This window comes from Euleptes europaea, chromosome 11 (genome assembly GCF_029931775.1).
Source record: "Euleptes europaea isolate rEulEur1 chromosome 11, rEulEur1.hap1, whole genome shotgun sequence".
NCBI classification, from domain to species: domain Eukaryota; kingdom Metazoa; phylum Chordata; class Lepidosauria; order Squamata; family Sphaerodactylidae; genus Euleptes; species Euleptes europaea.
In genome coordinates, this window is record NC_079322.1 from 55,757,482 (window position 1) to 55,782,609 (window position 25,128).

The 25,128-nt window shown below is 40.0% G+C and overlaps 2 protein-coding genes across 2 annotated transcripts in view; both read left to right on the forward strand.

Annotated features, from left to right (window-relative positions):
• The window catches only part of STAM (signal transducing adaptor molecule), a 37,687-nt gene extending 23,929 nt beyond the window's left edge, over positions 1 to 13,758 (forward strand). The window contains exons 6-14 of the mRNA XM_056857680.1: positions 1,013 to 1,103; positions 1,368 to 1,560; positions 3,675 to 3,769; positions 6,256 to 6,344; positions 9,133 to 9,220; positions 9,505 to 9,559; positions 10,268 to 10,421; positions 11,099 to 11,274; positions 12,603 to 13,758. Coding sequence (XP_056713658.1) covers positions 1,013 to 1,103; positions 1,368 to 1,560; positions 3,675 to 3,769; positions 6,256 to 6,344; positions 9,133 to 9,220; positions 9,505 to 9,559; positions 10,268 to 10,421; positions 11,099 to 11,274; positions 12,603 to 12,837 — 1,176 coding nt within the window. The 3' untranslated portion in view covers positions 12,838 to 13,758. The remainder of the gene's footprint in view (positions 1 to 1,012; positions 1,104 to 1,367; positions 1,561 to 3,674; positions 3,770 to 6,255; positions 6,345 to 9,132; positions 9,221 to 9,504; positions 9,560 to 10,267; positions 10,422 to 11,098; positions 11,275 to 12,602) is intronic.
• Positions 13,759 to 17,716: 3,958 nt separating this feature from the next.
• MRC1 (mannose receptor C-type 1) overlaps positions 17,717 to 25,128 on the forward strand; it is a 74,622-nt gene continuing 67,210 nt past the window's right edge. Inside the window, exons 1-2 of the mRNA XM_056857099.1 lie at positions 17,717 to 17,776; positions 19,764 to 19,929. Coding sequence (XP_056713077.1) covers positions 17,717 to 17,776; positions 19,764 to 19,929 — 226 coding nt within the window. The remainder of the gene's footprint in view (positions 17,777 to 19,763; positions 19,930 to 25,128) is intronic.

Sequence of the window (25,128 nt, forward strand, 5' to 3'; positions counted from 1 at the left end):
GGGATAGGTGGAACCTAACCTTTCCATCACAGTTCCATACTCTGCTGCTTAAATATAGTCATGGTTTATTCTTTCTTGTAGCTCAGTTCAGTTTAGTGTGTATTACTCTGGAGAAACTTTAATTGTGAGTTTGAGTAGAAAGGCTTCCAGAGTCATCGTTGTATAACAGTGCTTGGTTGCGTCTCCTGAAAACACTGAACCTCTGGCATAGGTAGAATTTATTGGACAATCGACATTTTTGGAATTCCTTTTAATTTTGGGGGCCTGTTTAGGTCTTAACTTAGCACATATGACAGCAAACTAGATTGTTGTTATTTTTTGTTTTGTTTCAACTTGTATTAAGACAATGGTCATCTTCAAAGCAAATTCTGTATTATTACTTGCAGCACAAATTCTTGTCACTGATTCCAATGCAGCATGAGCTTGTTTTTTTGTTGGAAAATAACTTTGTCAGAACTCACACAACAGGTCACTTCAAACAGTAACTGCATTTGCATTACATCTGAATTAGTCTTTAAAGTTGCAGTATGTCTTCTCCTGTGGCATTGATATTTAGCCAGTTATAATAATAATCAAATAAAAAAACTGACAGCATATAAAACTAGCAACTCTTAAAATCAAAACCAGTAAAAAGCAGGGTTAAGACAATGATTCTGTTTAACAGCCTTCTGGAATAAGAGAGGCTTTGGATAGTGCTGGAAGACTTAGAGTGAGGAGCGTAAAGAGTGGTAGGGAGTTCCACAGCAGATGAGCAGCTGCTGAGAAGGCCTCTATGTTTATTTACATTGTAAGCTGCCTTGTGGATCCTGCTGTGAGCTGACCTGCCAAGGTCTAAAAATGCATACTATGGCTGTGACTTTTACTCTTTGTTTGTAACAGCATGCATGACAGTATAGTATGCTTATAAAGTTGAATCAAAGCAAGTAACTTTCTGGCAGGCTTGTTTTTGATATGTCTCTGGTTTCATGTTTTGCATTGAATTTTGTAGTAACTTTCTGTGTCCTTTGACTAGGCTGCAGAACAAGCAAAGGCAAGCCCAGCTCTGGTAGCCAAAGATCCTGGAGTAGTAGCAAACAAGAAAGAGGAAGAAGATCTAGCTAAAGGTAGGTTGTTTGGTCAAAATACTTAAATTATCAAGGCTCACAACTTGGAGGCTTGTGGAATTCTGAAAACAAATAACTCTGATTTTCTGTGTCTAGCAAAAAACGGCAGTGTATCTTCATGGTTTTCTCTGCAGTTGCATTTACTAAAGATTAACTTTAAAAGTTACAATCTTTTCTGGTTGTTCTCAGAGTGGCTGAAATTCAGAAAAACAAATTTTGTTTTTGTTTTTTTGAAACTGAGTTGGATTAATTCTCTTTTTGCAGCGATTGAATTGTCACTGAAAGAACAAAGACAGCAGCCAACTCCACTTTCCGGCCTTTATCCCAGCACCTCAAGTCTCTTAACAAATCATAAACATGAGGGCCGGAAGGTTCGTGCTATTTATGACTTCGAAGCTGCTGAAGATAATGAGCTGACGTTTAAAGCAGGAGAACTCATCACTGTGCTTGATGACAGGTAACTATTGCAAAGTAGGACTTCATGAAGGCAGATAAAATCCTAAAGCTGGAATTCTGTGCACAGGATATAGAATTGTTATTTGCATTTACTACAATGAGACTTCTTTACTGTACAAGGTTGCATCTTAAAGCATATAGTTCTGCTTTTATTTGTCACTTTTATTTTATTTTGGGCTAGTATATAAGTACATGGATCAAATTACAGTGTAATATTCAGTTTCACTTTAGTGGGAAAATTTTACACTTCTGTTCTGCTTTTGGGACCTTGATATTTACTTCTGTCAGAAGAAGACCTGGGACTTGTGGGTTACTGAAAAACAGTTATAGGATGAAGCATTGTTGAACTGTCCATTATTTACACTTGGACTCCTAGCTTATTTTTGTTGGCAAACTATTAAATTGCTTACACATTCTTCCAGGGAAATTTTTGATCACTTTCACCAAATCTTTCTGGAATTTTGGTTACTCGTTAGAATATTATAGGGTACCTTTAGGAGAAAGGCAAGTCTGTTTTTATGAAATATTCAGCAGTTTGCTAAGGTTTGAACTTCAGCAACTAGGTATTGAATTTGAATTTGCAGATATAACTTAATTTGTATTTATCAGAGTTAGTGTAGACATTGAAATACTAGTATAGTACTCTATTGCATAAATTCCTTTCTCTGCAAAAGATAGTCAGCAGTACTAGTAACAAAGATGGAAGTAGTATGGATTTGCAGAATTAGTGACTGGCAGGATTCATTGGTTGTATCCAATGAGTCCTGTCAGTCTGTAGTTCTGGAAATCCATTCTACTTCCATCTTTGTTAGAGAATCCTTGGAGAATACATAGCAATTCAGTGTTAAACACAGATATCATGTTTTCTGGAACTTCTCCATGTTGTGGTATCAATGACTAATAGATACAAGCTAGATTTTTGTGGCCATATTGCAACTTTTGTGTTTGTATTCCAAGGGTCCTAAAGTTTTGTGTAATGTTTTAAAGAAAATCATAGGGAATCAAAGTGCAGTTGGATTTGCAAATACGGTGTATCCCAAACTTTTGATGTAGAGTGTGCTAGTAAATTACATTTTACCTATTTAAAATTTTACCATTTCAGCACAGATGTCTAGAGAAAATTGGATATAGTTAAGTCTTATTTAAATTGATGGTACTTTCCCTGCAAGATGTAGTTTCTTTCAGTTCACCCCAGACTGTTCACTTATTTCCCATGAGTCTTCAGTGGTCTGTACCCTTTAGTATCTGTTGTCATCTCTTCTTCCATTGTCTCAAAATTAGAGGGAGAAGAACATAATTTCTTCAGCAAACCTACATCTAGTGATGTACTTAGTCATATACAACATGTTTATGGCTTTTATAGGCAAATCACTATCCATGCTCTCTGGAAACTCCTTTGTTATAGTCTTTGAAAATATTAGGCTGCTTCCAACAGATTAGGAACTGAGCTCTCCTTACTGAACAGAACTTTTCTGCCTTCCCCTTCCTGCTGCAACCCCCTACACAGCCCGGGGGATGGGGGATGCCTCAGAACTGCATCGGATGTGACCTGGCAATCTGCATTGAGAACTGGCAGAAACTCTTTTTCTCTTTACAAAGGTGGGAGTTTGGATCCAACCCATTTTTTTCAAAATCCTTTGGAGCCACAATCCAAAGTTGTCCCCTCATCATACTTTAGGATTTTTGCATGTCCGATGGGCTTGTTTCCTCTTTTTTTGAACAGAAGCCCACTGTATTGTGCTTAAAACATATTTGAGTTTCAAAAGGTCTCTAGCAAAGGAAAGGATTTTTTTTTCTTTGAAGAGATGGAAGCTCTGCTGGGATCACCAAGCCAAGTTGTTTAATTATCTAGATTGTCCCCCCCCTCATTAAGTGTCTCACATGAATTGTGTCCCTTGATGCTTAACTCTGCGTGTTTGAATGAAGCTGTAGAAAAATCGAAGGATATACTCGTTTGAAGTACCTGCTAGAATAATCATGAATATTGTCAACTTCAGTCCTTTCAGATGGCTATTAGAGGTTGAAATCAATTAAGATTTTTGGCCTTTTAGTCTTCCTGCATAATAACCAGAACCGTGCACTTATATAATCCTTTTACTGTTTTCTTAACTATAGTGATCCAAATTGGTGGAAAGGTGAAACTCATCAAGGGATCGGGTTATTTCCTTCTAATTTTGTAACTGCTGATCTTACTGCTGAACCAGAAATGAGTGAGTAACATAATATTCATGTAGAAAAATACTGTGGCTTGTGTTGCAGCAAAGCAAAATACATCTAAACCAGAACAACTGATTTTGATGTTACTATTTTGCACCTGGCTTTCACCAAGTAGGTAATTTTGCGAACAGATTTAATGGTTATTTCTTCTAAGTTATTGATCTAGTTAATCTTTGAGAGATCCTTCTTCCGTTGAAGCAGGCATTGTGAGAGAACCTAATTCAGTAGGAGGGGGTAGAGAGATTCCTGTGAGAACAAGAGGATCTTGCTAGAAAAAAAATGAACTAACTTACAGTGGAAGGCAGATTCTGTGTATATATCCTATATCAATGTTGCATATGCAAATAGGGAAATTAGATACCTCATCAGGTAGCACTGCACCTCTGGGATTATATTCTAGGTAAGATTTGGGGCAAGGGTTGTGATTACATTCTGATTTCCTTACTACAGGAGAAAGTGAAACCAGATTAGGGAAATCCAGCACTTATCTGAGTGTGGAATCACTTTGATCCCATTTTCTTTCTTGCACAGTTTTACTGTGGGTTAAAGTTAATAATGGGGTATCTGTGCTTCATTCCTTCACCTCTTCCTACAGAGTGAGTTGTGGGGGAGTGGCAAGTACAGTCCTGAAGGGGCACTTATGGGCCCAGATACGCTTACGCACTTAAGCACTGTTGGAGTAATGGAGATATTTGGCTTGACAACAGTACATGTGAAAGAGATCTGGGAGTCTTAGTGGACCATAAACTGAATATGAGTCAACAGTGTGATTTTGGTGGCAAAGAAGGCCAATGCAATTCTGGGCTGCATCAAAAGGAGTATTGTGTCTAGATCAAAGGAAGTAATACTACCACTGTATTCTGCATTGGTCAGATCTCACTTGGAATACTGTGTCCAGTTTTGGGCTCCACAATTTAAGAAGGATGTTGACAAGTTGGAGCGTGTCCAGAGGAGAGCGACCAGAATGGTCAAAGGGCTGGAATCTGCCCTATGAGGAGAGACTTAGGGAGCTGGGGTTTTTTAGTCTGAAGAAGAGAAGGTTAAGGGATGACATGATAGCCATGTTTAAATATTTGAAGGGATGCCATGTTAATGAGGGAACTAGCTTGTTCTCAGTTGCTTCAGAGACTAGGACACGGAGTAATGGATTTAAACTAAGAGAAAAGCGATTCTACCTAAACATTAGGAAGAACTTTCTGACGGTGAGGGCTGTTCGACGGTGGAATGCCCTGCCTCAGGGGGTGGTGGAATCCCCGTCTTTGGAGGTCTTTAAGCAGAGGTTGAATGGCCATCTGGCGGGAGCGCTTTGATTGTGGGATCCTGCATGGCAGGGGGTTAGACTGGATGGCCCTTGTGGTCTCTTCCAACCTTGTGTGATTTTGTGATTTTTGTAATCCATCTAGTTTTCTCAGAAGCATGCTGTTTTCAGCATTGGCCAAGCAGATCCTTCTTAGAAGTACAGAAACAAGGCATCAAGGCCCACCTCCCATAAATTCTGTGATCTTATTTATTTATTTTTATATCCCTCCCTCACTCCCCAGTTGAGGCCGGGCTCAGGGTGAATTACAACATAAAACAAATACAATACAACAGTATAAAACACAATAAAATCCCAACAAAACTACATAATAACAACAACAACAATAATAAAATTAATAGTTAAAATAACAGATGGCTCTCATAGAAAACATTGGTTTCCCTGCAGGCGACCAGGGCCCCCATAAATTTCAGTAAGCCACCATTACTTAGAGTAGCATTTTCCTTACTAGACCTCCTGATTTCATTAAATTTATTTTCAAACTTGCTAGATGGAGCAATAACTGCATTGCTCAGAGGCTTTTAAAATGTCGAGTGGGCAATTGCTTCATGCTTTTGTTGACTTCAGATATGTTTTATTTTTAAAAGCCTGTCTTATTCAAAGTTGACAGGCTGAACAAAGACTTTTTAAATAGAGCTTTTGAAATGCTCTTGCTTCAATAGATTTTCAAAGTAGTTCCCAAAATTATTTGAAACTTAGCCAAGTATTAATCACTGAAATGCGATTGTTATTTTATCCTCCTGTATCTAATCTAAGATCAGTTGGAAGAAAAGGGTAAGTTGGGTTAGTATGCTGTCAGAAATGACATGAGCCTCTCTCATTCTGAGTATAATTGGATGAATAACATGACTATCTAAACGTGAGATGACTAATCTTTATTTTTAATATTACTTTCTTCCTTGGCTTTGTTGTTATGTTTATTAGTAAATGTATATTGAGTTAATATGAATGTAATGAATTGCTGAAATGGAAGTTTTAAACACTCAAACACATATAGCTAGATTCTTCAAATGTTGGAAAAGGTTCCAACTCTGAAGAGGTTCCTGTTCAGTATTTTGATAATGCATTGAAGACTAAATACATGTTTCAAAAATGCTTTATAGCTTTTTTATTATAAAATGTTATCTTGCTGTTTAGTGTTTCCCAAACATATTTTTACAGTGAAAACTGAGAAGAAAACGGTGCAGTTTAGTGACGAAGTTCAAGTTGAAACTATTGAACCTGAACCTGAACCAGTTTATATTGATGAAGTACGTATGAAACCTCAGCCATTTACTAGCTACTTAAAACCTCCTAATTTGCGTATTGGAGATTTTCTTTGAACTGTTGCACATAATAAGAAAGTATAGCTTAAAATAATTCTTTTCTTGGTTATTAAACATACTAGATATTCCACACATGCTTTGCATATGTGTTCTTTCCTTTCAGCATAGATAAAAGGACTATCTAATGGCTTCCTTTCCCATTGTCACTTTTTCCTTCAGTAACAATCTCCTCCACTTGACCAAACTCGTATCTCTTGTTTGAGAGATGCTCCAAAAAATAAATAAAAGTTTGTCTTAAAAAGACAGTGTTGTTTAACCAAGAAAACCTATTTTGTTGTTTTCACCTTTTTCTTCCTCTTGAAGCACTACTTTCTCAGATTACTTCAGATGGGCACTGATTTGTCTAGACTGCTTAGTTTCTAGTTCCCGTGTTCTTAATATCTGTTTTTATCATGCTTGGGGCTGAATTTTAGTAAATTCAGCCACCTGCTTTGTTGCATATGTCATTTTAAAAGAGAAACCCTTGACACTCCTAATTAATTAATTAATTCAGTACTTAAGAGTACACTTGACCATGGTTGTTTGTAATATTTTATGTATTGTAATATTTTTATATAATTGCTTTAGATCAAGCTTTGTCTAGTAATCTGTTCTCCTTTAATCCTAGAGACTAAGAGCCCATTCCTGAAGGAGGGGGCTGAAGCTCCTTAGGAGCCAGCATGAACCTGTGCCTGTGTAGGTCTTACCTTATCCCAGAATAAGGTGGCACCTATGCTGGCCCGGGGACAAACACACCAATGTCCGGGAGCTGCCAGCCCCCGCTGCCAGTGCAGCCACGCTAGCAAGGATTTCCCAGAAGGAAAGCCCGTGCCAGTGGGGGGGTGTTCCCTGGGCGTTCCTGGGGGAGAAGCTGCCGTTAGGCATCTTCCTCACCCCTTTCTCCTTGGGAACGCCCCCTCACACTGCAGCAGTGCTGCGCCACCTTTTTAGGTAGTGCAGCCCCATTGGAGGCAATGGGGGATTCCCCTCCCCTTTCCCCCCCTAATTTGTAAACTTTTGCCTCCACAGAAGCCAGGAAGACTCTGAGGAGGTGGTGCAAATGCGCTGCTCCCAGCCACCACAGATCTGCACCCCCCCTTTAGGATTGGGCTGTAATGGTGCTATCACACACGTCAGATTATTCTGCAGCTCTTTTCAAATTCCTATATTTCAGCTTTCATTCTGTGACTTTTATAAAGGTTGTCTCCCGAACCACTAGGTGGTAGTGGTGCTAGTATAACAGCGAAAGAAAATAGCATGCCACTTCACATACAGATTGTTTGTACAATTACTGAAGACATTTGCAGTTATTTTTAAATGCCTTATAAATGAAACCCCACGGACTGGCAGAATATGTAGCTGCTTTTGTCAGAAAGCAAGGTATTTCTATTGCATGTTAATAAGAACAGCAATATTTAATCAATATAAAATGTGTCTCCAATTAATCAGGTCATAGCTTTTTTTTTAAATAAGAGGTGGTTTTTTTAGCAGAATTCACAAAAAACACCATTTTACAGGCATTGCTCCATTCTTACATAGAAGGTAATGCTTGTTGTAATATTTATATCATCTAAATACAGGAATGCTTTGTCCTTCAGAACTATTTTACTCTTAAGCAAATTTATGCAGGTTGGATTGATTGTTTTTTAGTCAAACAATTGATTAAAATTTCAGCCACTATTAGTGAATTTTCATATCCCCCCACCACATCAAGTTACATCTGATTTATGGTGACCCGTGGTGGGGTTTTCAAGGCAAGAGACGTTCAGAGGTGGTTTGCCATTGCCTGCCTCTGTGTCACGACCATGGTATTCCTTGGAGGTTGCCCATCCAAATACTTGCCAGGGTCAATCCTTCTTAGCTTCTGAGATCTGGCGAGAATAGGGTAGCCTGGGCTATCCAGGTCAGGACTTTTCATATAAAGGGCATTTATTATTGATGAGCATCTGGTAGTAAATTATATGCTGGTATTGTCAAATCTATTCATAGTAGTTACATAATGCTAGTAGTGTTCCTACTATAGACAGGAACAATGATGCATTTTGTGCACATGGGATAATATTTTTATTGGGATTACTGCATTACAATAGCTGTGACTAAGATCCAAATAGCAATGTAACTAGTTCTGCCTTCCTACCCAACGGGGCTTTGGTTTTATTTCCCAGTCTCTTCCTGTGGGACATGGCAAGCCACATTTGAAGCAAAGGGGATGTTTAAAAATCAGTTTCTGTTAGGGTATTGTGTGCTGTGCAAAGTGAAAATCCCACTGAGCATGTTTTGGCACTCTAACAGCCCATTCCTGAGCCTCAAGGATGAAAGTCCTTTGGAGGCCAGGAACAGGCTGCGGCGGTGTTCAGGCCTCCTGTGCTGGTGTCCACATTACTTGTGCCACTCATGATGGCTCGGACACTGGCGGGAAGGCCTGGACTGCTTTCCTCCTGGTGCCACTGCAGCGGTGCCACCAGGGATGCTGGCTGGACTTTCCGCCGGCGTCCCACCAGCTCAAAGCCCCACACCAGTGTCCCAGGGGGCGTTCCAGGGACGTGCCGGGGCGGAGCTGTCAGTAGGCAGCTTCCTGTCTCCTTTCGGCCCGGCACGCCGACAAAATGCCCCATGTAAAAAATAAAAAGCAGCCGAAAGGCTTTTAAAAACCTTTTGGTGGCTGGGAAACGGCTTTAGAGGTGTTGTGGCAGCGATCCTGAAATGTAAATAAAGAGTCTGTCTCTCATTGTAGGATAAAATGGATCAGCTGTTGCAGATGCTTCAGAGTGCAGATCCATCTGATGATCAGCCGGATCTCCCAGAGCTGATCCATCTTGAAGGTAAATTTTCAGATGTTGTCTTCAACTGTTGTCCCCCTATAGCAGCAAATGGTGTCTCACCTGAGAACAGGGGAGGCAGTTAGCTCCAAAAGTCCCATCTCTGAAGTTTGTAACGCTGTTTACTCCAAAACCCTTCAGTCCACCTTGTTTGTAAATCTATAAATAGTTAGTCTCTCTTTATTGAATTGCTTCTCTTAAATTGAAAAAAAAAAATTTTCATCACTGCTGATGTTAGCTTGTATTGTAGAACTAGATGAGACTTAACAGTAATTTTTTATTTCTAGCAATGTGCCATCAAATGGGACCCCTCATTGATGAAAAGCTGGAAGACATAGACAGGTAAGGATAGACGTTCACAGGAGGGAAATGGTCTTAAAAGTCAATTGATTGCGCTGGCCTTTGTCATAAACACTTTAAAAGAAAACTCAATAAATTTCTTTTCAGAGGCGTTGGTGTTATTTGAACAAGAGTTTTACAGAATTTACAGTCACTTGTGCTGGTCTTTCTGACGAGTGAGGAGACATTTGCCTGTTTCTGCACGGGCAGTGCTCTGGGGATCTAGTAGTAATTCCTGAAAAGGACTGTGATTTGTTGTTGTTTTTCCTCAAGGGAGGTCGTCATGTTTTCCCATATGCTCTAAGCAAGATATGTCTCCTTCCTAGCAGTGGTTTCTGATGGTGCTGTCTAGTAATTCAGAGTAGGCATCAGACTCCCTTCAGTGGTCAAGATGTCCCAGGCCTGGTTGCCTCTCATAAAATAAATAGTGCTTCTGTGCAGAACTTTGTATTCTGTAAGTGCTTGTAAAAGAGAATGGAAGGTTTCTGACTGCTCTTGTCAGAAAGCAGGGATTTCCCCCACCCCCCAAAAAGGCTTTTGCTGTGATTTTTACCCTGCCTTCATTTGCAGGAAACTCCCCCCCCCCCTGTGGAAATATTTTCTTTGATTCTGAGAACTGGAAGATAATGTGTAGCAGCTAAATAATAATTGTGTACATGCATGATTTTGAAGCAAAGGGTATTTATTTGTATAAAAAAATATTTAATTCAGGAAACATTCGGAACTGTCAGAGCTCAATGTCAAAGTGATGGAGGCACTCTCGTTGTACACAAAGTTGATGAATGAAGATCCAATGTATTCCGTGTACTCAAAACTACAAAACCAACAGTATTATATGGCACAGTCGGGTGTTTCTGGCTCTCAGGTATGTATTTGGATGTTTTAGAGGCCTGCGGTACATATTGTGCTGATGAGAGGTTTTACTTGTAAGGCATGTTTTTGTGCAGTAGTGTGTTGTAGCATTCACGGGCTACCCATTCCTTTGCGCATGAAATTTGTGGAGTCTTCTGTATATATTACTGTTACTGTTCCTTTATACAGAGAACAGATACAAAGTTTATTGTGGAAGACAGTGAGGAGCTAACAGTTTATGTTCCACTTCCGGAGTGGTGGTGTGGATACCCTAATTAGCTTGTATTGTTGATACACATAAATAGGTGTTGCGTAGCATCAATCAGCCTATCTTCTAACAATGTTTACGTACTGTATTGAAGAAGCCTAGATATATGTGTGTGTGTGTGTATTTATTTATTTGCGGCTTTAAGCCAGATAAAGCACAAATAGTAATACAGACATTAAGTTTACATTCCTAATCTAAAACAGCCAACTTGCACATTCCAGTTAATTCACTGCAGTTACTTGAAGACGTCATATCTTCACTGCAGCCGCACGGTATTTTGTCACCTGAGATGTAATCAAAGGATTAGACGCCAAGTAATGTTTCCACAGATAAATGCGAAACAAAGTAACAAACTTTTCAGTTGACAAGGAAGTGGCGTATTTCTGTCTTTATCTCTGCCTTTTGCATGTTTTTTTTTTTAGGTCTATCCAGGGCAACCTCAAAGTAATGCATATCTGGTGGCAGGGAATGCACAGATGGGCCATGTTCAAGGCTACAGTCTTCCTTCAGAGCAACTTCCATCTCTCAGTCAAGGCACGGTTCCTCCATCGGCAAGCTCAGGATTACCTAGCCAGCCAGTTCAGACATCTTATACAAAGTAATTGTGAAAATAAAAACAACAACGAAATTTGATCATATGCTCCTTTTATAGAGTGCAAGGCTTGGCAGTTGTATGACCTCGAATTTGGACTGTTATTTGAGCTGAGCATCCTTAGCTTAAGTATATATGTATGAGAAGTATGTTATGGCATATCCAAGACTTCTTTATGTCATTAAATTGGAGCCTAGTCAGAGGGTGCAGCCCAGTAAGACCTCGGCAGCAAGGGTATCTGTGGCTTTTATATTTTGATTTTATGGTCGTATTATATTTGCCTTATCCTTCAGTAGCTGCTTTGAGCAAATTTTTCATGGAAAGGCAGTTTACAAATGACCTAATTTTTTTTAAAAAAGGATTTAAATAGAGGGAACTTGGAAGTGGAAAATTCAAAAACACTGAGCCTATCTTTATTTCTCCCCACGGTATCAGGCAATTAACAATGGAAGGGCAACTGCAGCATATATGTGTTTCCAGATTCATTTACAACATTTTTGAAATGCAAACTCTAATTTGGATTGCTAAATGAGATTTGCAAAATATTTTTTGTTAAATAGTTTCATAGCACTAATTTTTTTTAAATACTGTAATGGGTAGCCATGTTAGTCTGTCTGTAGCAGTAGAGAAGAGCAAGGGTCCAGTAGCAGCTTAAAGACTAACAAAATTTCTGACAGGGTATGAGCTTTATAGACTGGTTAGAAAAGCTCTAGAAAACATTGAGCATTAAGAAAGTAAATCACCTTGAGGTATGCTACTATAATACAAATAAGCATGATGTTCTTCAGTGACAGAGCTGAAAGCATTGTGCTGCCACCAGATTTACTTCAGGAACTGCTTTAAGTAGCCTTATACGCTACAGTATCACGTTTTTCTTGTCGCACCCAAAACACTTTTTAAGTAGTTTGAAGAATTTTGCCTCGTCTCAAAGCGGTCAGTTGAATCTGACCCTCCTTCCACTCACACAGAAGGGACGACCAATTGCTGTGAATTCCTCCCTTTTGCATCAACACCCCTTTCTACATCCCACAACGTTCCTGAGTTCCCCATGCCTCTCAGAAGTGGCTTTGGGGAAGGGTTGCGGGGAGAGGCAGGGAAAGCCTTGTTGTATAAGCAGAGGTCTGTCTGCATTGTTTCCATCTGTTCAGTGCAAATCACTCTGGGCCATATTGGTTCGGTTATGTGTTGGAGGCTTTCTCTCCCTTTCAGCTTGAGAATAAGCATAGGGTTTCCCCAGGGGAGATTCTGATCAGTTCCCCCCCACACACCTTTCTAGAACTCTACTTTTCTCAGTCTATTTATACTTTTTTTTCCCTTTTCCATTTTACTTCTAGCACGATGGTCGGTTCTGTTCCTGGAAGCACATACTCTACCCAAGCCTCTGTGTACAGCCCACCCCCGGCTGCTACTGCTGACGTTTCTGCCTACCAGAATTCCGGAACTATCTCCCAGGTGCCAAACTATAATTTAGTCTCCTCCGCCCTGACTCAGCCACCAGGCAGCCAACCACCACAGCAACAGCCTCCATCATCACAACAAAACAATTATCCCCAGAAGGCACTACTATAGGATATAGGACTTTGGATTCCTAATCTGCTCTAACCTCTGCTGAAGGCAGTTTACAATGTTATAAGTTTATTCCTTTAATATCTTAAACATGGGTTATCCTCGGCTTAATAGGAATCTTTCTTGGGTGAACAAGTTTAATGATTCTATTTGCACTGACTTTTTAGAATTTTTTTTTAATTTGCAAATGAATTAAACTACTTTAGGGCATTTAATTCCTTTTAAAATGCCTAAAGCATTGGTACAAGGGTTATTTATGTCTGCTGAAACTGGCTGGTTTGTGAAGACTCAACTTGGCAAACTGTTGTGGCATATATGTTATGTACATATAGTATGTTTGTGTTAGTGGCTGTTTTTGAATTACTATGGTGATCATGTGAATATATAACAGTGTTAAATAATTTACATTACTGTTTTATTAATCATGAACAGATGGACCATGTTCATGGATTTTATAAGGATGTCTGCTCAAGGTATAGGCGAGAGTTCTAACCTGCATATCATAAATACACTTAATAGGTTATGGATATGCTCATGAAACTGAACTGCATAGTTCTCATTAATTACATTGAATGCAAGTGTGTCCTGCCTTCTGTAGCCTTTGGTGCTTCTACATGACGTTATCTACCAAAGTGAAGGGTCTGGGACTTCAGACACTCTGCATTCAAAGAAAATTCTGCTTTTATGAATAATGGTGATCTTCAGAATAATAACTTGCAAGCTGCTAAACAAATGGGACCATGAAGCACATCTGATCCATTCATTTTATTGTTTAAATAATGTACCTGACATTTCCATGCTGGTTTTGTGTGTTTGTGTGTGTGTCTGTTACCTGAATGCTGAACTTTATGCTGTGTATATTGGTGGAGATCACACCAAAGACAGGAGACACTTTGGATGCGAGTAAACGACATTTTTAAACTGGAACAACAAAAAAAGGATTACACTACATTTATTAAAGTTTTGTTCTTAAGGACTGGCCATAATTGTCACATTGACTGTGTTTGGTTGTGTGTGTTTTCATTAAATACCTTGTGACCTTCTTGGGCTTTTAGCACTCCCACATATGGCTTTTGTACCTGTGCAGAACACAAGGAACCTTCTAGAGCTCTAACTAGGGAAGTTGTGCTTGTGCCTCTTCCCTCAAGGAGAAACTCTGAAGAACTGCACGTCTTACAATACATGGTTTGGATTTATATGTTTTCATGTTAAATCCCCATCATCTCCAGTTACAGAATCTCTGGTGGAATATCTGTCTCAGATCTTGGAGAGCCACTGCCTCTTGACTTAGGGAATGTTTTGGTAGATGGACCAATGGCAGCTACTTCTTGTTAAATCTTCTGTCCTATGGCTAATTAGTAGTGTCAAAGGGAAAGTCAGCTGGCCTCATAGACCCATCAAATGAAGGTTGCAAAGTGCATATTTCAGACAAGAAATTTTACTGAATTGCTTTAACTCCATAGACCTCCAGCTGCCAGTACTCTGGTGGGAGCAGCAGTCTCCTCTAGATGGTTTATTGGATGATAACAAGCAGGGGACGTCTGTGCTCCACAAGGAAACCAAACAAACCATTCACTACTGTTCTCCATAAAGTTAACGGCAATTCCAAAGTTATGGTATGGTCTATTGCTTTATCAACGTACCTGGTTCTAATATTCCTCTCTAAGAAAGCAGATCTCAGTTTGGAGACTCTATCAGAAGTAAAAGACTGCTTAGTACCAAGATGCATCTAAGTCTTTTGAAGGGCTTTTTCACCCTTCGCTAATATCTAAGCATTGATTAGACTAGGCAATGGTATCCCATGCCCTCATTTCCTACTGGTTAACAACTGTTTAAAGTTTTGGTTTTATGCATTGTGCTAAGTGATTCAAACCAAAGTGGCTTTCAGCTAGTACAAAATCTTCCAGTCCCTCTAAAGGGAACCTTTGAGTCTTGCCTGTGCTCAGAATGTATCACCCTGTGGGGGGTTAGTCACCCCAGTCATCTGGGCTGTTATTACAACATAGATGAGCCGTTCCATCAAATTTATTATACTGCTGACCTCAAGATTTGTGTCATCCTTTCAACACCATCCTACGAAAGAGCAACTGAATCAGTTCTGAATTCCTAGAGCTACATACTGTGTTGCTTGAGAGAGTCCATGGAGGTCAAAGGTGATCATTCTCAATTTTTCAGACATCAGCACCGTAAAATACCAGCAACTACAGGTGGCATCCTATGCGGGCATTCTCCTCTGTCTCAGCACTGGCACTCTTTGAGTTCAGTAAAATCTCCAGGATGTTAATTTCTATGTTACCATTTTTCTACAGCACAAGGGCTGTGCAACTAGAAAATACTGCTTTCAATTCAATATCTTAGCCTTCAGGCTTTCAACTGTACCAAAAGGTTTTCACTAAGTGGCCGTTGTTGCAGTATTCCTTCAGCTGCAGGCGATGATATTCCCTTAGGTAACTGTCTGTTTATCAGGAATGCTTGCAATGGTCTTCATGCTACTATTGTCCTTATGGTCGCTACATAGAATTGTGTAAAAGTTCCACACCATGGTTCCAGTTTTGGAGGGTAGTTTTCAGTTTGATCTCTGGCTGAGCTTCCCTCAGACACTACAGAGTCTCTCAGAGACCTGCTACATAATGTTTTGACCACTCCTTTGCAAGGTCATGTGTACTGAACATCCCTATTTCTTTGCGACATGAATTATTTCTTTTTTGGAGGTGGAGGCACTGGTATTCTTTGGGAAATGTATTAATGAAATTTTGAAGTGGAGCTCACAGCTTTGCTTTCCTCTTGTTACTAAATTTCCACATAAAGATGCCTAGAAATTTATTGCTTTAGAAAATTTCTACACCACCTCTCCAGAACACCTGCTTAAGACAATATCCTGATAACTTCTAGTGGCCTTATTAGCTACTATTTTTATTATTCGATTGCTATCCCACTCTTCCCAAGCAAGTTGGACTCAGACCAGCTAACAATATTCTGTATCATAAAATAACATACAAACAGTATAACAGTAACTTTCAAACCAGAAATTAACAATACATTAAAAATAAAGATGGTGCCCTCAGTTCTCCCTTAACAAGATGAACACCAGCAGCAATGATCAAATGCAGTGGGACAGCACAGAAAGAACCAGCAGGGGACCATTTCCTGAGAGGGTCCACATCTTGTTAACAATAATCTGGATTTACCATAACCTGGATTTACCATTGGTCCCCATCTACTTTCCCACTGTAATGGCAAAATCCTCCAACATTCACACATGGCATATGCGATGGAGGATATGGTGCTTCTGGGCAGTCTGGGTGGTATTCTTTAATTCAAGAAAGCCTTTTTCTAGCTATTTATGGTCTTTGCTGTGTTTACCCTTTCTCCACAAGGTTGTGATTTGCCCAGATGTGACCTTTCTACCGTAAGCAGCAGTACCTGACTTCCTTTTTTAGCCAGGATGTTATCTTTCTCAACATGATAAAGAAGCATATCTTCCTCTTCATTTGGTATGTTGAACCTAAGGAGGAATTATAGGTCTTCTCTCACTGGTTAGCTTCTGCATTCCTCTGCTGTGACCTAGCTCGCCAACCTGTTCCAATCAAAAGTGTAACCAATTGTGATGGAGCATTTCCATTACTTATCTATCTGGACTACACATGGCATGTTTCTGTAACATGAACTGGATATGCACAGAAGTGTGAATGCAGCATTGAGCATAAACATTAGGATGCTACACTCTCCTGGTCGCCAGGGTGTGCTTCTCCAGGCAGGCAGGCTGGCTGCTGTTTGTTTAGGAGTGTACAGTAATCACTCAGAAAAACTAGCTGTCTTTCTGTATCTGTTCTTGCACATATCCTGCTTTCCTTCCCAATTGCAAGTGTCTTCCTTGATTTTATATTGAGAAAAGTTTGCAGAGGTTATGAAGGGTGGAAGTCTGCTCCATCGCTTGAGCAATATATACCGGTACTTACTTAGAAATTTCTCCTGGAGCAGAAAGGTACATGAGTGTGAATTTGATGGCTAGAGCTCTAGAATATTCCCAAAGTTGCTCTGAACAAGCACAGAAGCCCCTAAGAATGGCCTCATTGAGGACCACTTGAAGAACATCAGTTACATGTAATCAACCAGTCTCACTGAATTCTTTTGTTGAGCACCACTTTTCTGCCTTAATTGTACATTTCGTCTTGCTGTCGTAATTTGTGTGATCCTAAAGAGTCTGATGTGGTACTTGAATAATTCTTTAAAGCTTCCCCATTCATTTTTCCTACACTTTGGGGCAATTTTGTGTTCAGTCAGTTGGAATTATTTGTAGCATATCTGTAGGGCTTGTATGTAATGTGTCAGTATAAACAGTGACATTTCCAAAATAATGCTAAATTAGGTGCTAGTTGGCAATGTGCAGGTTACAGAGAACTGTTTAGGCATTGGAAAGGTTTCCAGGAACTCCTATTTCTGTATTTAATAAATTATGTACAAGATAAGAGCTGTTCAGGTAGAAGAGACTTTTGCCTGTGTATTGATCATAAGGCCAAGCTCACTATGTCTCAGCCTTACAGATTGGTGGTGGAAAGCACCATCAGTCATAGCTAATTTCTGGTGACCCTATAGGGTTTTAAAGACAAGAGACAAAACAGAGGTGGTTTGTCGTTGCCTACCTCTGTGTAGTAACTATGGGCTTCCTTGGTGGTCCCCCATCCAAGTGCTGACCAGGGCTGACCCTGTTTAGCTTCCAAGATCTGATGAGACTGGACAAGCCTGGGCCATCTAGGCTAGGGTCTCCCCAGATTAACTTGTGCAATATAGTCCATCATGGTGCCACAGGTAGAGACCAGGCGCAATAAGGTGCACAACAGTTTGCTCTGGCTGTCTTCAACAAGCAAGCCTGGCCAACACAATGGAGGAGAAACTTCTTTCCAACCCCAAGTACAATGATGAATTTATCAGCAAGGCTTATGTACAGAATTTTGCTAAAACTAATTTTAATAGTGCAGATTTGTTTCTGGCTTCTAATTTCGAGTTCCTATGCCACAGTGGGCTAGAGGGGTTCCCAAATTATGTGGAAGAACAAATCCAGACTCATAATGTCACAATAGAGATATCGAGGTAGAAGTCACAAAATTATGATAACCTTACTCAGTTCAGGCCTAGACACCGATTCTGTTTTTCTGTAGCTGTTTTAAGGAGACTAGTAGGTAATACTTCCTTCTGATTTCCAGTCTAAATTTAAAGACCCAGTTTGTAGCCATTAACTGCACTGGACCTAAATAGTTGATCCCTTATTGTGCTATTTGGCTAAAAAATAAAACTCCTGAGAACAGCATCTTGGAACGCACCCGATCAATGCTCAGAGTGCTGAATTGGACATGAAAAACAACTTGTACTGTTTGTCTGAAATACTTTTACATGTATTGTAGATAACTTTATACTTCTGTCACTCTAAAATTTGCATTGCATTTCTTGCTGCATATGCCATAAAATTTTGAACTAAATATTTCTTCTGTCTGGCTTCTATATATATTATGAAGCAACAGCTCTAGACAGACATTGGCACTTTTTTCTTGCTGTTGTACACAACTATTGATAACCTCAGGAATTCTTGGGGAAATAATTAGTAGGTGGACTGTAACTTTTGCTATTAAGATGTTATTCTAGACACTGGTAATACTTTCAGCTAATCTAACTAATGCAATAGTAGACACAACTTACACTCTTATGTTCTCCTAAGTGTATCATAACTAACATTGTAACTTTACAATTGCTTGACCCTATAGGAGAACATAAAGCAAAAGCTTGTAATTTAAAAGGTTTAACATATCTTGTGGTTTCAAATGCCTATCTCTGGTCCTGTTCTGGGAGAGAAAACAATCGAATCTGTATGCAGATCCTCAGTGAGTCTCTTAAGAATGCAAATGCTGTTGTACTCAGAACAAAATGTATTAATTAAAATTACTAATTTTATGAGCACATAATTTGCATGAGGATTCACAGTAAAATTTAGTCACTGAACTGCTGAATATGGATTTCATACTGTTGAATGAGACATAAGGCCCCTCTCCCCATTAGGTAGCAATTTTTTCACACCCCTTTGCAGAAAGCTGTTTCCAATCAGATGGGGGAAGAGGGAATATATCTCTGTTTTGAAACAATGGGCCATTGCCTTTGCCCTTGCATGAAACTTACTAGTTAAAACAGCATGTGCTCCTATCCACAGTCAGCCTCAATCAGCCATGTGTAACTATTCTCGACTATGGCTGGATTTGCTATGAAATACTGGTAGCCAATGAGTTTGCCAGAATGTCCAGACAAAAGGGATATTCATTCTGCTTTCATCCTACCTCCCTATTCAAAGTGAAGGTAATATACAATAATTGGTGAGGACTGCAGCCATGTAAATACAACAAACGTAAACTGGAAACTTGTGGTACCTTAAAGACCCAACAGAATTTTATAGCAGAGTAAGTGCCCTCCACTTCAGAGGCAACCAGAGGATCCTCTCTCTGTAAACCTTTTATGTAGGAAGTATAAAAAAAATAGTGAGGTTAAGGGGCCATAGAATGTAATAAGTGCCAGGTACAATGTATATATGTTTAATGCAAATTTAATCCAGAAAAATACAGAACACAAGATAGCTAACACCTTTAATGAGTAGGTGTTCACTGGTTTTGCTAAGGCAAAAAGCACCTGTGAGTAAAAAAATCCCAAGTCTCTTTTCAAGCATAGAGAGAGGGAAGAAATAGTATGCAAACTCTTAATGAATTCTAATTCAGCAGTTTTATGCTGGGTCTTCATATGAAGGTGTTGGGAGTTTCTTTTGAGGGGGAGAGTTGGAAGAATAGCAACTTCCAGGCCAGAAACACAGTGTCCTTTGGAGACTGAAATGTTCTTGCACTGGTTTCCGAATATTGTGATTAATGTCACATTTGTGTCCATTCACTCTTTAGCACGGCGGCCGGTCAGAAGTCATTTTGTCAAATGTAGAGAGCAGATGGGCATTGTTGACACATGAGGGCCTCCAGCAGAGGATGAGCAAGTGGATAAGCCCAAGCCTAATACAGATGATGGGATTTAGTCCTGTGATAGCGTTTCCTGAACGTGTTTATGGAGAAAGTATGTTGGTTTATTCCACTGTCTAGTCACTGGGTTTGTATCTCTGTTAGGTGCTCCTTGTTGACAGTAAGCTGTTTTAGGTTATGGCAGGGGTCTCAAGCGTGGCACCTATGGGTGCCATGGTGCCTGTCAACATCTTTCCCAGTACCCGCCAAGTGTTTATAGAAGGCAGGTGGGGCCAAGTGGGGCTTTTGCCCAGCAGGGCTTCTGATTACCCATTGGGGATTTGATCAACTTGAGTCGATTTTTAAGAGGTTGCTTTGGCAGCAACTGCTACCACAGCACAGAGACCTTAACTGATTAACAGAAGGTGTATGAAAGAATATTTTTGAACAATATGTTATAACAGCTTTTGCCTGAATTGTGGAAGAGTTACTACTAGAGTTATGCATGACCTCACTCCTTCACATTTTGTGGTTAGCTCCGCTTTTTGTGTGGCAGCCATTTTGGAGTTGTACTTACTACTCTGTGTCAGAATTCCAAATGTGCCTGTGGGGTCAGAAAGACTGGAGACCCCTGGGTTATAGGGGGATCTTTAAGTAAGGACTGGCCTATGCAAGGCCTGTGTAAGACTCTGTAGAATTAAGCTCTAGCTCATGAAAGTTTATGCTCAAATAAAATGTTTCGTTTTTAAGATACCACAAGACTGTGTCAACAAGGAAGCCTTTGCTCTTGTTGACATTGGTTATGTGGTGAAGTGATACCCTTTTCACTGTGATTCCTGACTGGCTGGGATCACACGGTGAGAAAACCATCTAAAAGAAAGGATGCGTAAGTAGCAATAGTTGGGGCAGAGGCAACATCGGGGAAGGCCTCGGCCTCTATGCCCTGCTGTTGGACCCCAAGAAGAACAGGTTGGCCACTATATGAGTCAGGGTACTGGACTAGTTGGACGACTGGTTTCTTACGTTCTTATGAAACAACCGTGGCTGCAAAAAGGCACAATTAGATACACTGAGAAGAGGAAATTGGTACAAATTTGTTTGCAGTAAATACTTGAAATGGCAGCTTTCTTAGAATCTCATGAATTGTTTGGAGCAGCACTAATTAGACAACTGTAATGTTCAGAAAGCTATCTGCTGGGACTCAGGAAGCCATTTTTAATGGCTCTGCTTTTTTCTCATTGTGTCTGAATAGATTGAGTGAAAGCAGGAAATGTTTCTAATAAGTTTGATTTATGTGATAGAGTAGTTCTGAGGCACACAAATATTTTGAATCTACCTTCTCTGGAATTTATTTCAGTTGGGAGAAAAATCAGTGGCTGGCCAGCTCACAACCAAGCAGAGGTGTGTATCTGGCTGACCATCCATGATATTGGAGACCATGAGATGAAAAAAAACATGCAAAAGTCTGCCAATGTGAGGACAGATCTCTTGCACCTTGTTGCTGGGTTTTTTAAAAAGTAACCTTCAGCATTTTGGAGGACATTGATTCATAGGGTCGCCATGAGTCGGAAGTGACTTGATGGCACTTAACACACACACACACCTTCAGTAAAAAGCACGTACATATTTTGAAGTGAAATCAAATAAATATCTGCTCTATCATAGTGGCATGACAGAAATTACCTAGTTCCTTCTAGAGCATGTGTCTGCAGACTTCCTGTTTAAACCAGCAAAGACTTACTGAAGAAGAGCTATTTCAGCTTGAAACGTATTGCCAGATTTTATTGACTATCTTTAAACAAATTGTTTTCTGTACACATTTGAATGATCTGTTGTACTTGGATTTGTGCTTCCCTCTTTTCACTTGTGAAAAATGTCTGCAATTGTCAAAGTGCCATTAGGGTGCCACCTTTGGTCACTTCAGTGGAGTTTGCATAGGAGACTCCCTGAGTGGAGGTTATAGTGTACTGATCAATGCCTGGTTCATTGTACCTGTCATCTTTTAGTATATAACCTTGGCTCTAGTCCTTTCCTAGAAATAAAATTGGTGGATCTGTTGCTGGTCTCAATCTTCCATTGCATTTTGCCGTTTATAGCCATTTTGGCTTTGCAATTTGAAGCACATAGCTTAACAAAGTGGCCTTTGCCTTTTTATGGTGTCTTGTCTTTCCCCATAAATTCAAAACAGGACTGTAAGGCTTTATGAAGACCTGAATAACGTTGTTTTGGCTCATTGGCCTGGCCCTAGAACAATCACACCTTATAAGCCGTAGTCACTACTTTCTAAAATTAGTATTTGAAAGTGGAGTAACATGTTTCACGTATTCTAAACATTCATTATTCCACTACATCAACAGCGAGCATTTTCTGAGAAACTTATTACATATCTAATTTCCTTGGGTAATCCTGCTGTGCAGATCAAAACATCCACAAAGGGAAAACACCTGGGGTTTAGGTAGAGTTTTTGTAAACCCAGGGAGGGGGGCTTAGGGTCTTTTACAACGCACTTATGTTGAATGTATACACATTTACTGTTTTATTTATGAACTCACACCTTGCAGATTAGAATATACCACAAGCCAAGAACAAGGTTGAACAAATGTCTTCACACCACAGGATCTGTTCAGTGCAAGGATGACTGAGTAAAACATCCAGATCCAACTTAACGTGTGTCAACTGGTAAATTAAACACTTACTATAGTATTTTGCTTCTGTGTCACCACCAGATTGAAGGTTTAACGTTTATAGAAGCTTGTAAACCAATCGGGTTTGTCAAAAATGTCTCCCACCACAGAACGTCTTCATAGCCAGCATGGTGCAGGCGTTAGGGCAGGGGTCTCCAATGTGGTTTTTGTGGGTGCCATAGTGCCCACCAACACCTTTCCTGGTGCCCATCAAGTGTTTTCAGAAAGTGGGTGGGGCCAGGTGGAGCTGTTGCCCAGCGGGGCTTCTGATTGGCTACTGGAGATTTGATAGGCTGTGCAGATTTTTTAAGATGTTGCTTTGGCAGCAGTGGCCACCACCATACAAGGATCTTTGCAGTGTGTGTTGCAGCAGCCATTTGGTGGCTGGACATTTTGTGACCACTCCCACTACGCTGTGTCAGAATTCCAAAGATGACCTTGGGCAGAAAAAGGTTGGGGACCCCTGGGTTAGAGTGTCAGGCTAGGATCTGGGACACCCGGATTGAAGCCCCAACTCTGCCATGGAAGCTTGCTGGGTGACCCTGAGCCAGTCACTCAACCTAGCTTACTGTACAGGGTTGTTGTGAGGCTGAAGATGTGTGGATAAAATAGAGGGAAGAAGAAGAGTTGGTTTTTATATGCCGACTTTCTCTACCACTTAAGGAAGAATCAAACCGGCTTGCAATCGCCTTCTTTCCCCTCCCCACAACAGACACCCTGTGAGGTAGGTGGGGCTGAGAGAAAATTATATACCCTGTCCTGAGTTCCTTGGAGGAAGGATGAGATAAAAATGTGCTAACTAAGTAAGTGGGCAGACCGACTCCAAACTAGCTGCTGGAGTGTGTGGTTTTCTTCTGGACACGACTGTAAATATTTAGGTAAATTGGTAAGCCTGTAAGGTATGGAACAGACTGAAAGCTTAAATATGTTTGGCCATTAGTCAAATAAATGTTTCACATTTTCTACTGAATCTTAAGCATCTAGCACTACCATTTCTTTAAATTTACTTCATTTATAGTCTGCCTTTCTTGCTGAGACACAAGACGGATTACAAATTTAAAAAATTCAGTAAGAGCGGTATAATAACATACAACCAGAAATGTTAGAGCACTAAAAACCCAGCCTAATAAAGGGAATAAAGCAGGATAGGAAAACATTTTATTATATGCAACAGGGCACGTACATGACATTACCTGCCTGACAGGTTTCACACTTTTGCTGTGATATCAAGTGTGTTTTGCATACCCACTCTTTTTAATGAGGCTGATTTTGCAATCGAAAGTTTCATTAGAAGCATGACTATTTCACATCATTTTGTTGTTCTTCAAATGAAAATCTCATGGGAGCTGGGAAGCGAAATCTGTTTCCTTTATTCTTGTAAAGTTGCTCATCATGCACATGCAGAAGTTGGCATGAATTTGTATAACATAGCAAAAAAAAACCCACGTTCTTCCTGTGCTGCAAGTGACAAGATATTTCCCCCAGTTTTACTCATGTCATCACATGACAGTAAGCAAATTGTGTCAGTTCTTTAGATGGCATTTTCTCCTGAAATACTTAAATGTTGGCAATAACATGAAGGTTGTATACTTTTGTGAGTGCCCCACCTGTGGTAAGATGGGTGGCACCTTTTTTCTTTTGTGGTGCCCCAATAGATATCCTTTCCAGAAACATTGTTATGGTGCAAACCTTGCTTTTTCCCCCAGGTGTCTGGTTAAGACAGTTTCTTTAATAGTTGGACAACGACAGCTTAAGCATTCCTTGTTCTTTTTTAAAGTGCTTCTAAACTTTTGCCTTCATGTAGTTATGTGTTGTATTGTCTGCTTTTATATTTGATTATTTTATTTTATTATTTTTATGGAAATAATACAAATGGCAAAGCTGAAGGTGTATCTTCCAAAACAACCCCTCCCCCCAAGCATTATTACACTTACAGACCAATGCTTTCTAGGCTGACTTCCCAAGTACATATGCACAAGATTGCAACATCTAACTAAGGACCAGTTCTTTGGTGTTCATATTCAGCAGTCAAAGTTGCCTTAATTTTAGAGTAGCATGCACCCCATAAATGTGCAACATGTCTTAGTAGTTAAGGCCATCTGGGGCTGCTTGTTTCTATTTGCCTGTTCCGAGCAGGGTCTGGTCAGTTTAGTAGGCACGGGAGATAAAGCTTTTTCAGCCCTGATCCCAGGCTACCCTAGTGTGGTACACACTACCTAGAATGTTAAACTAGGTCCTTGGAGAACTGGGTTCAAATCCACACACTATCCTGAAACTCACTTCTCTCAGACTCCACAGGATTGTTGTGGAGATAAAATGTGGGGACGGTAATGTATACCCCTTGGAATAAGGCAGGGATAAAATATATTTAGCTCGCTAGCTAGATGGAACCCCCAACCCCAAAAGCAGGTTCAGTATATTTATTGTTGGCCTTTCAAAAAATAGTGAAGAAAGTTGTTTTCCAGAAGGCCTTGAAAGTTGCCAAAACTAGATTTCTTGGTTTTAATGCCAAGCTCTGGGTGCTGTTAGTTCTTCAGTTGCTATCTAGAATTTATTATTGTTCTTTTAGGGTTTTAGTTATACTGCTTTTTCTGCTGGCCTTTATACGGGTAGGTGATTTGTACACTTTT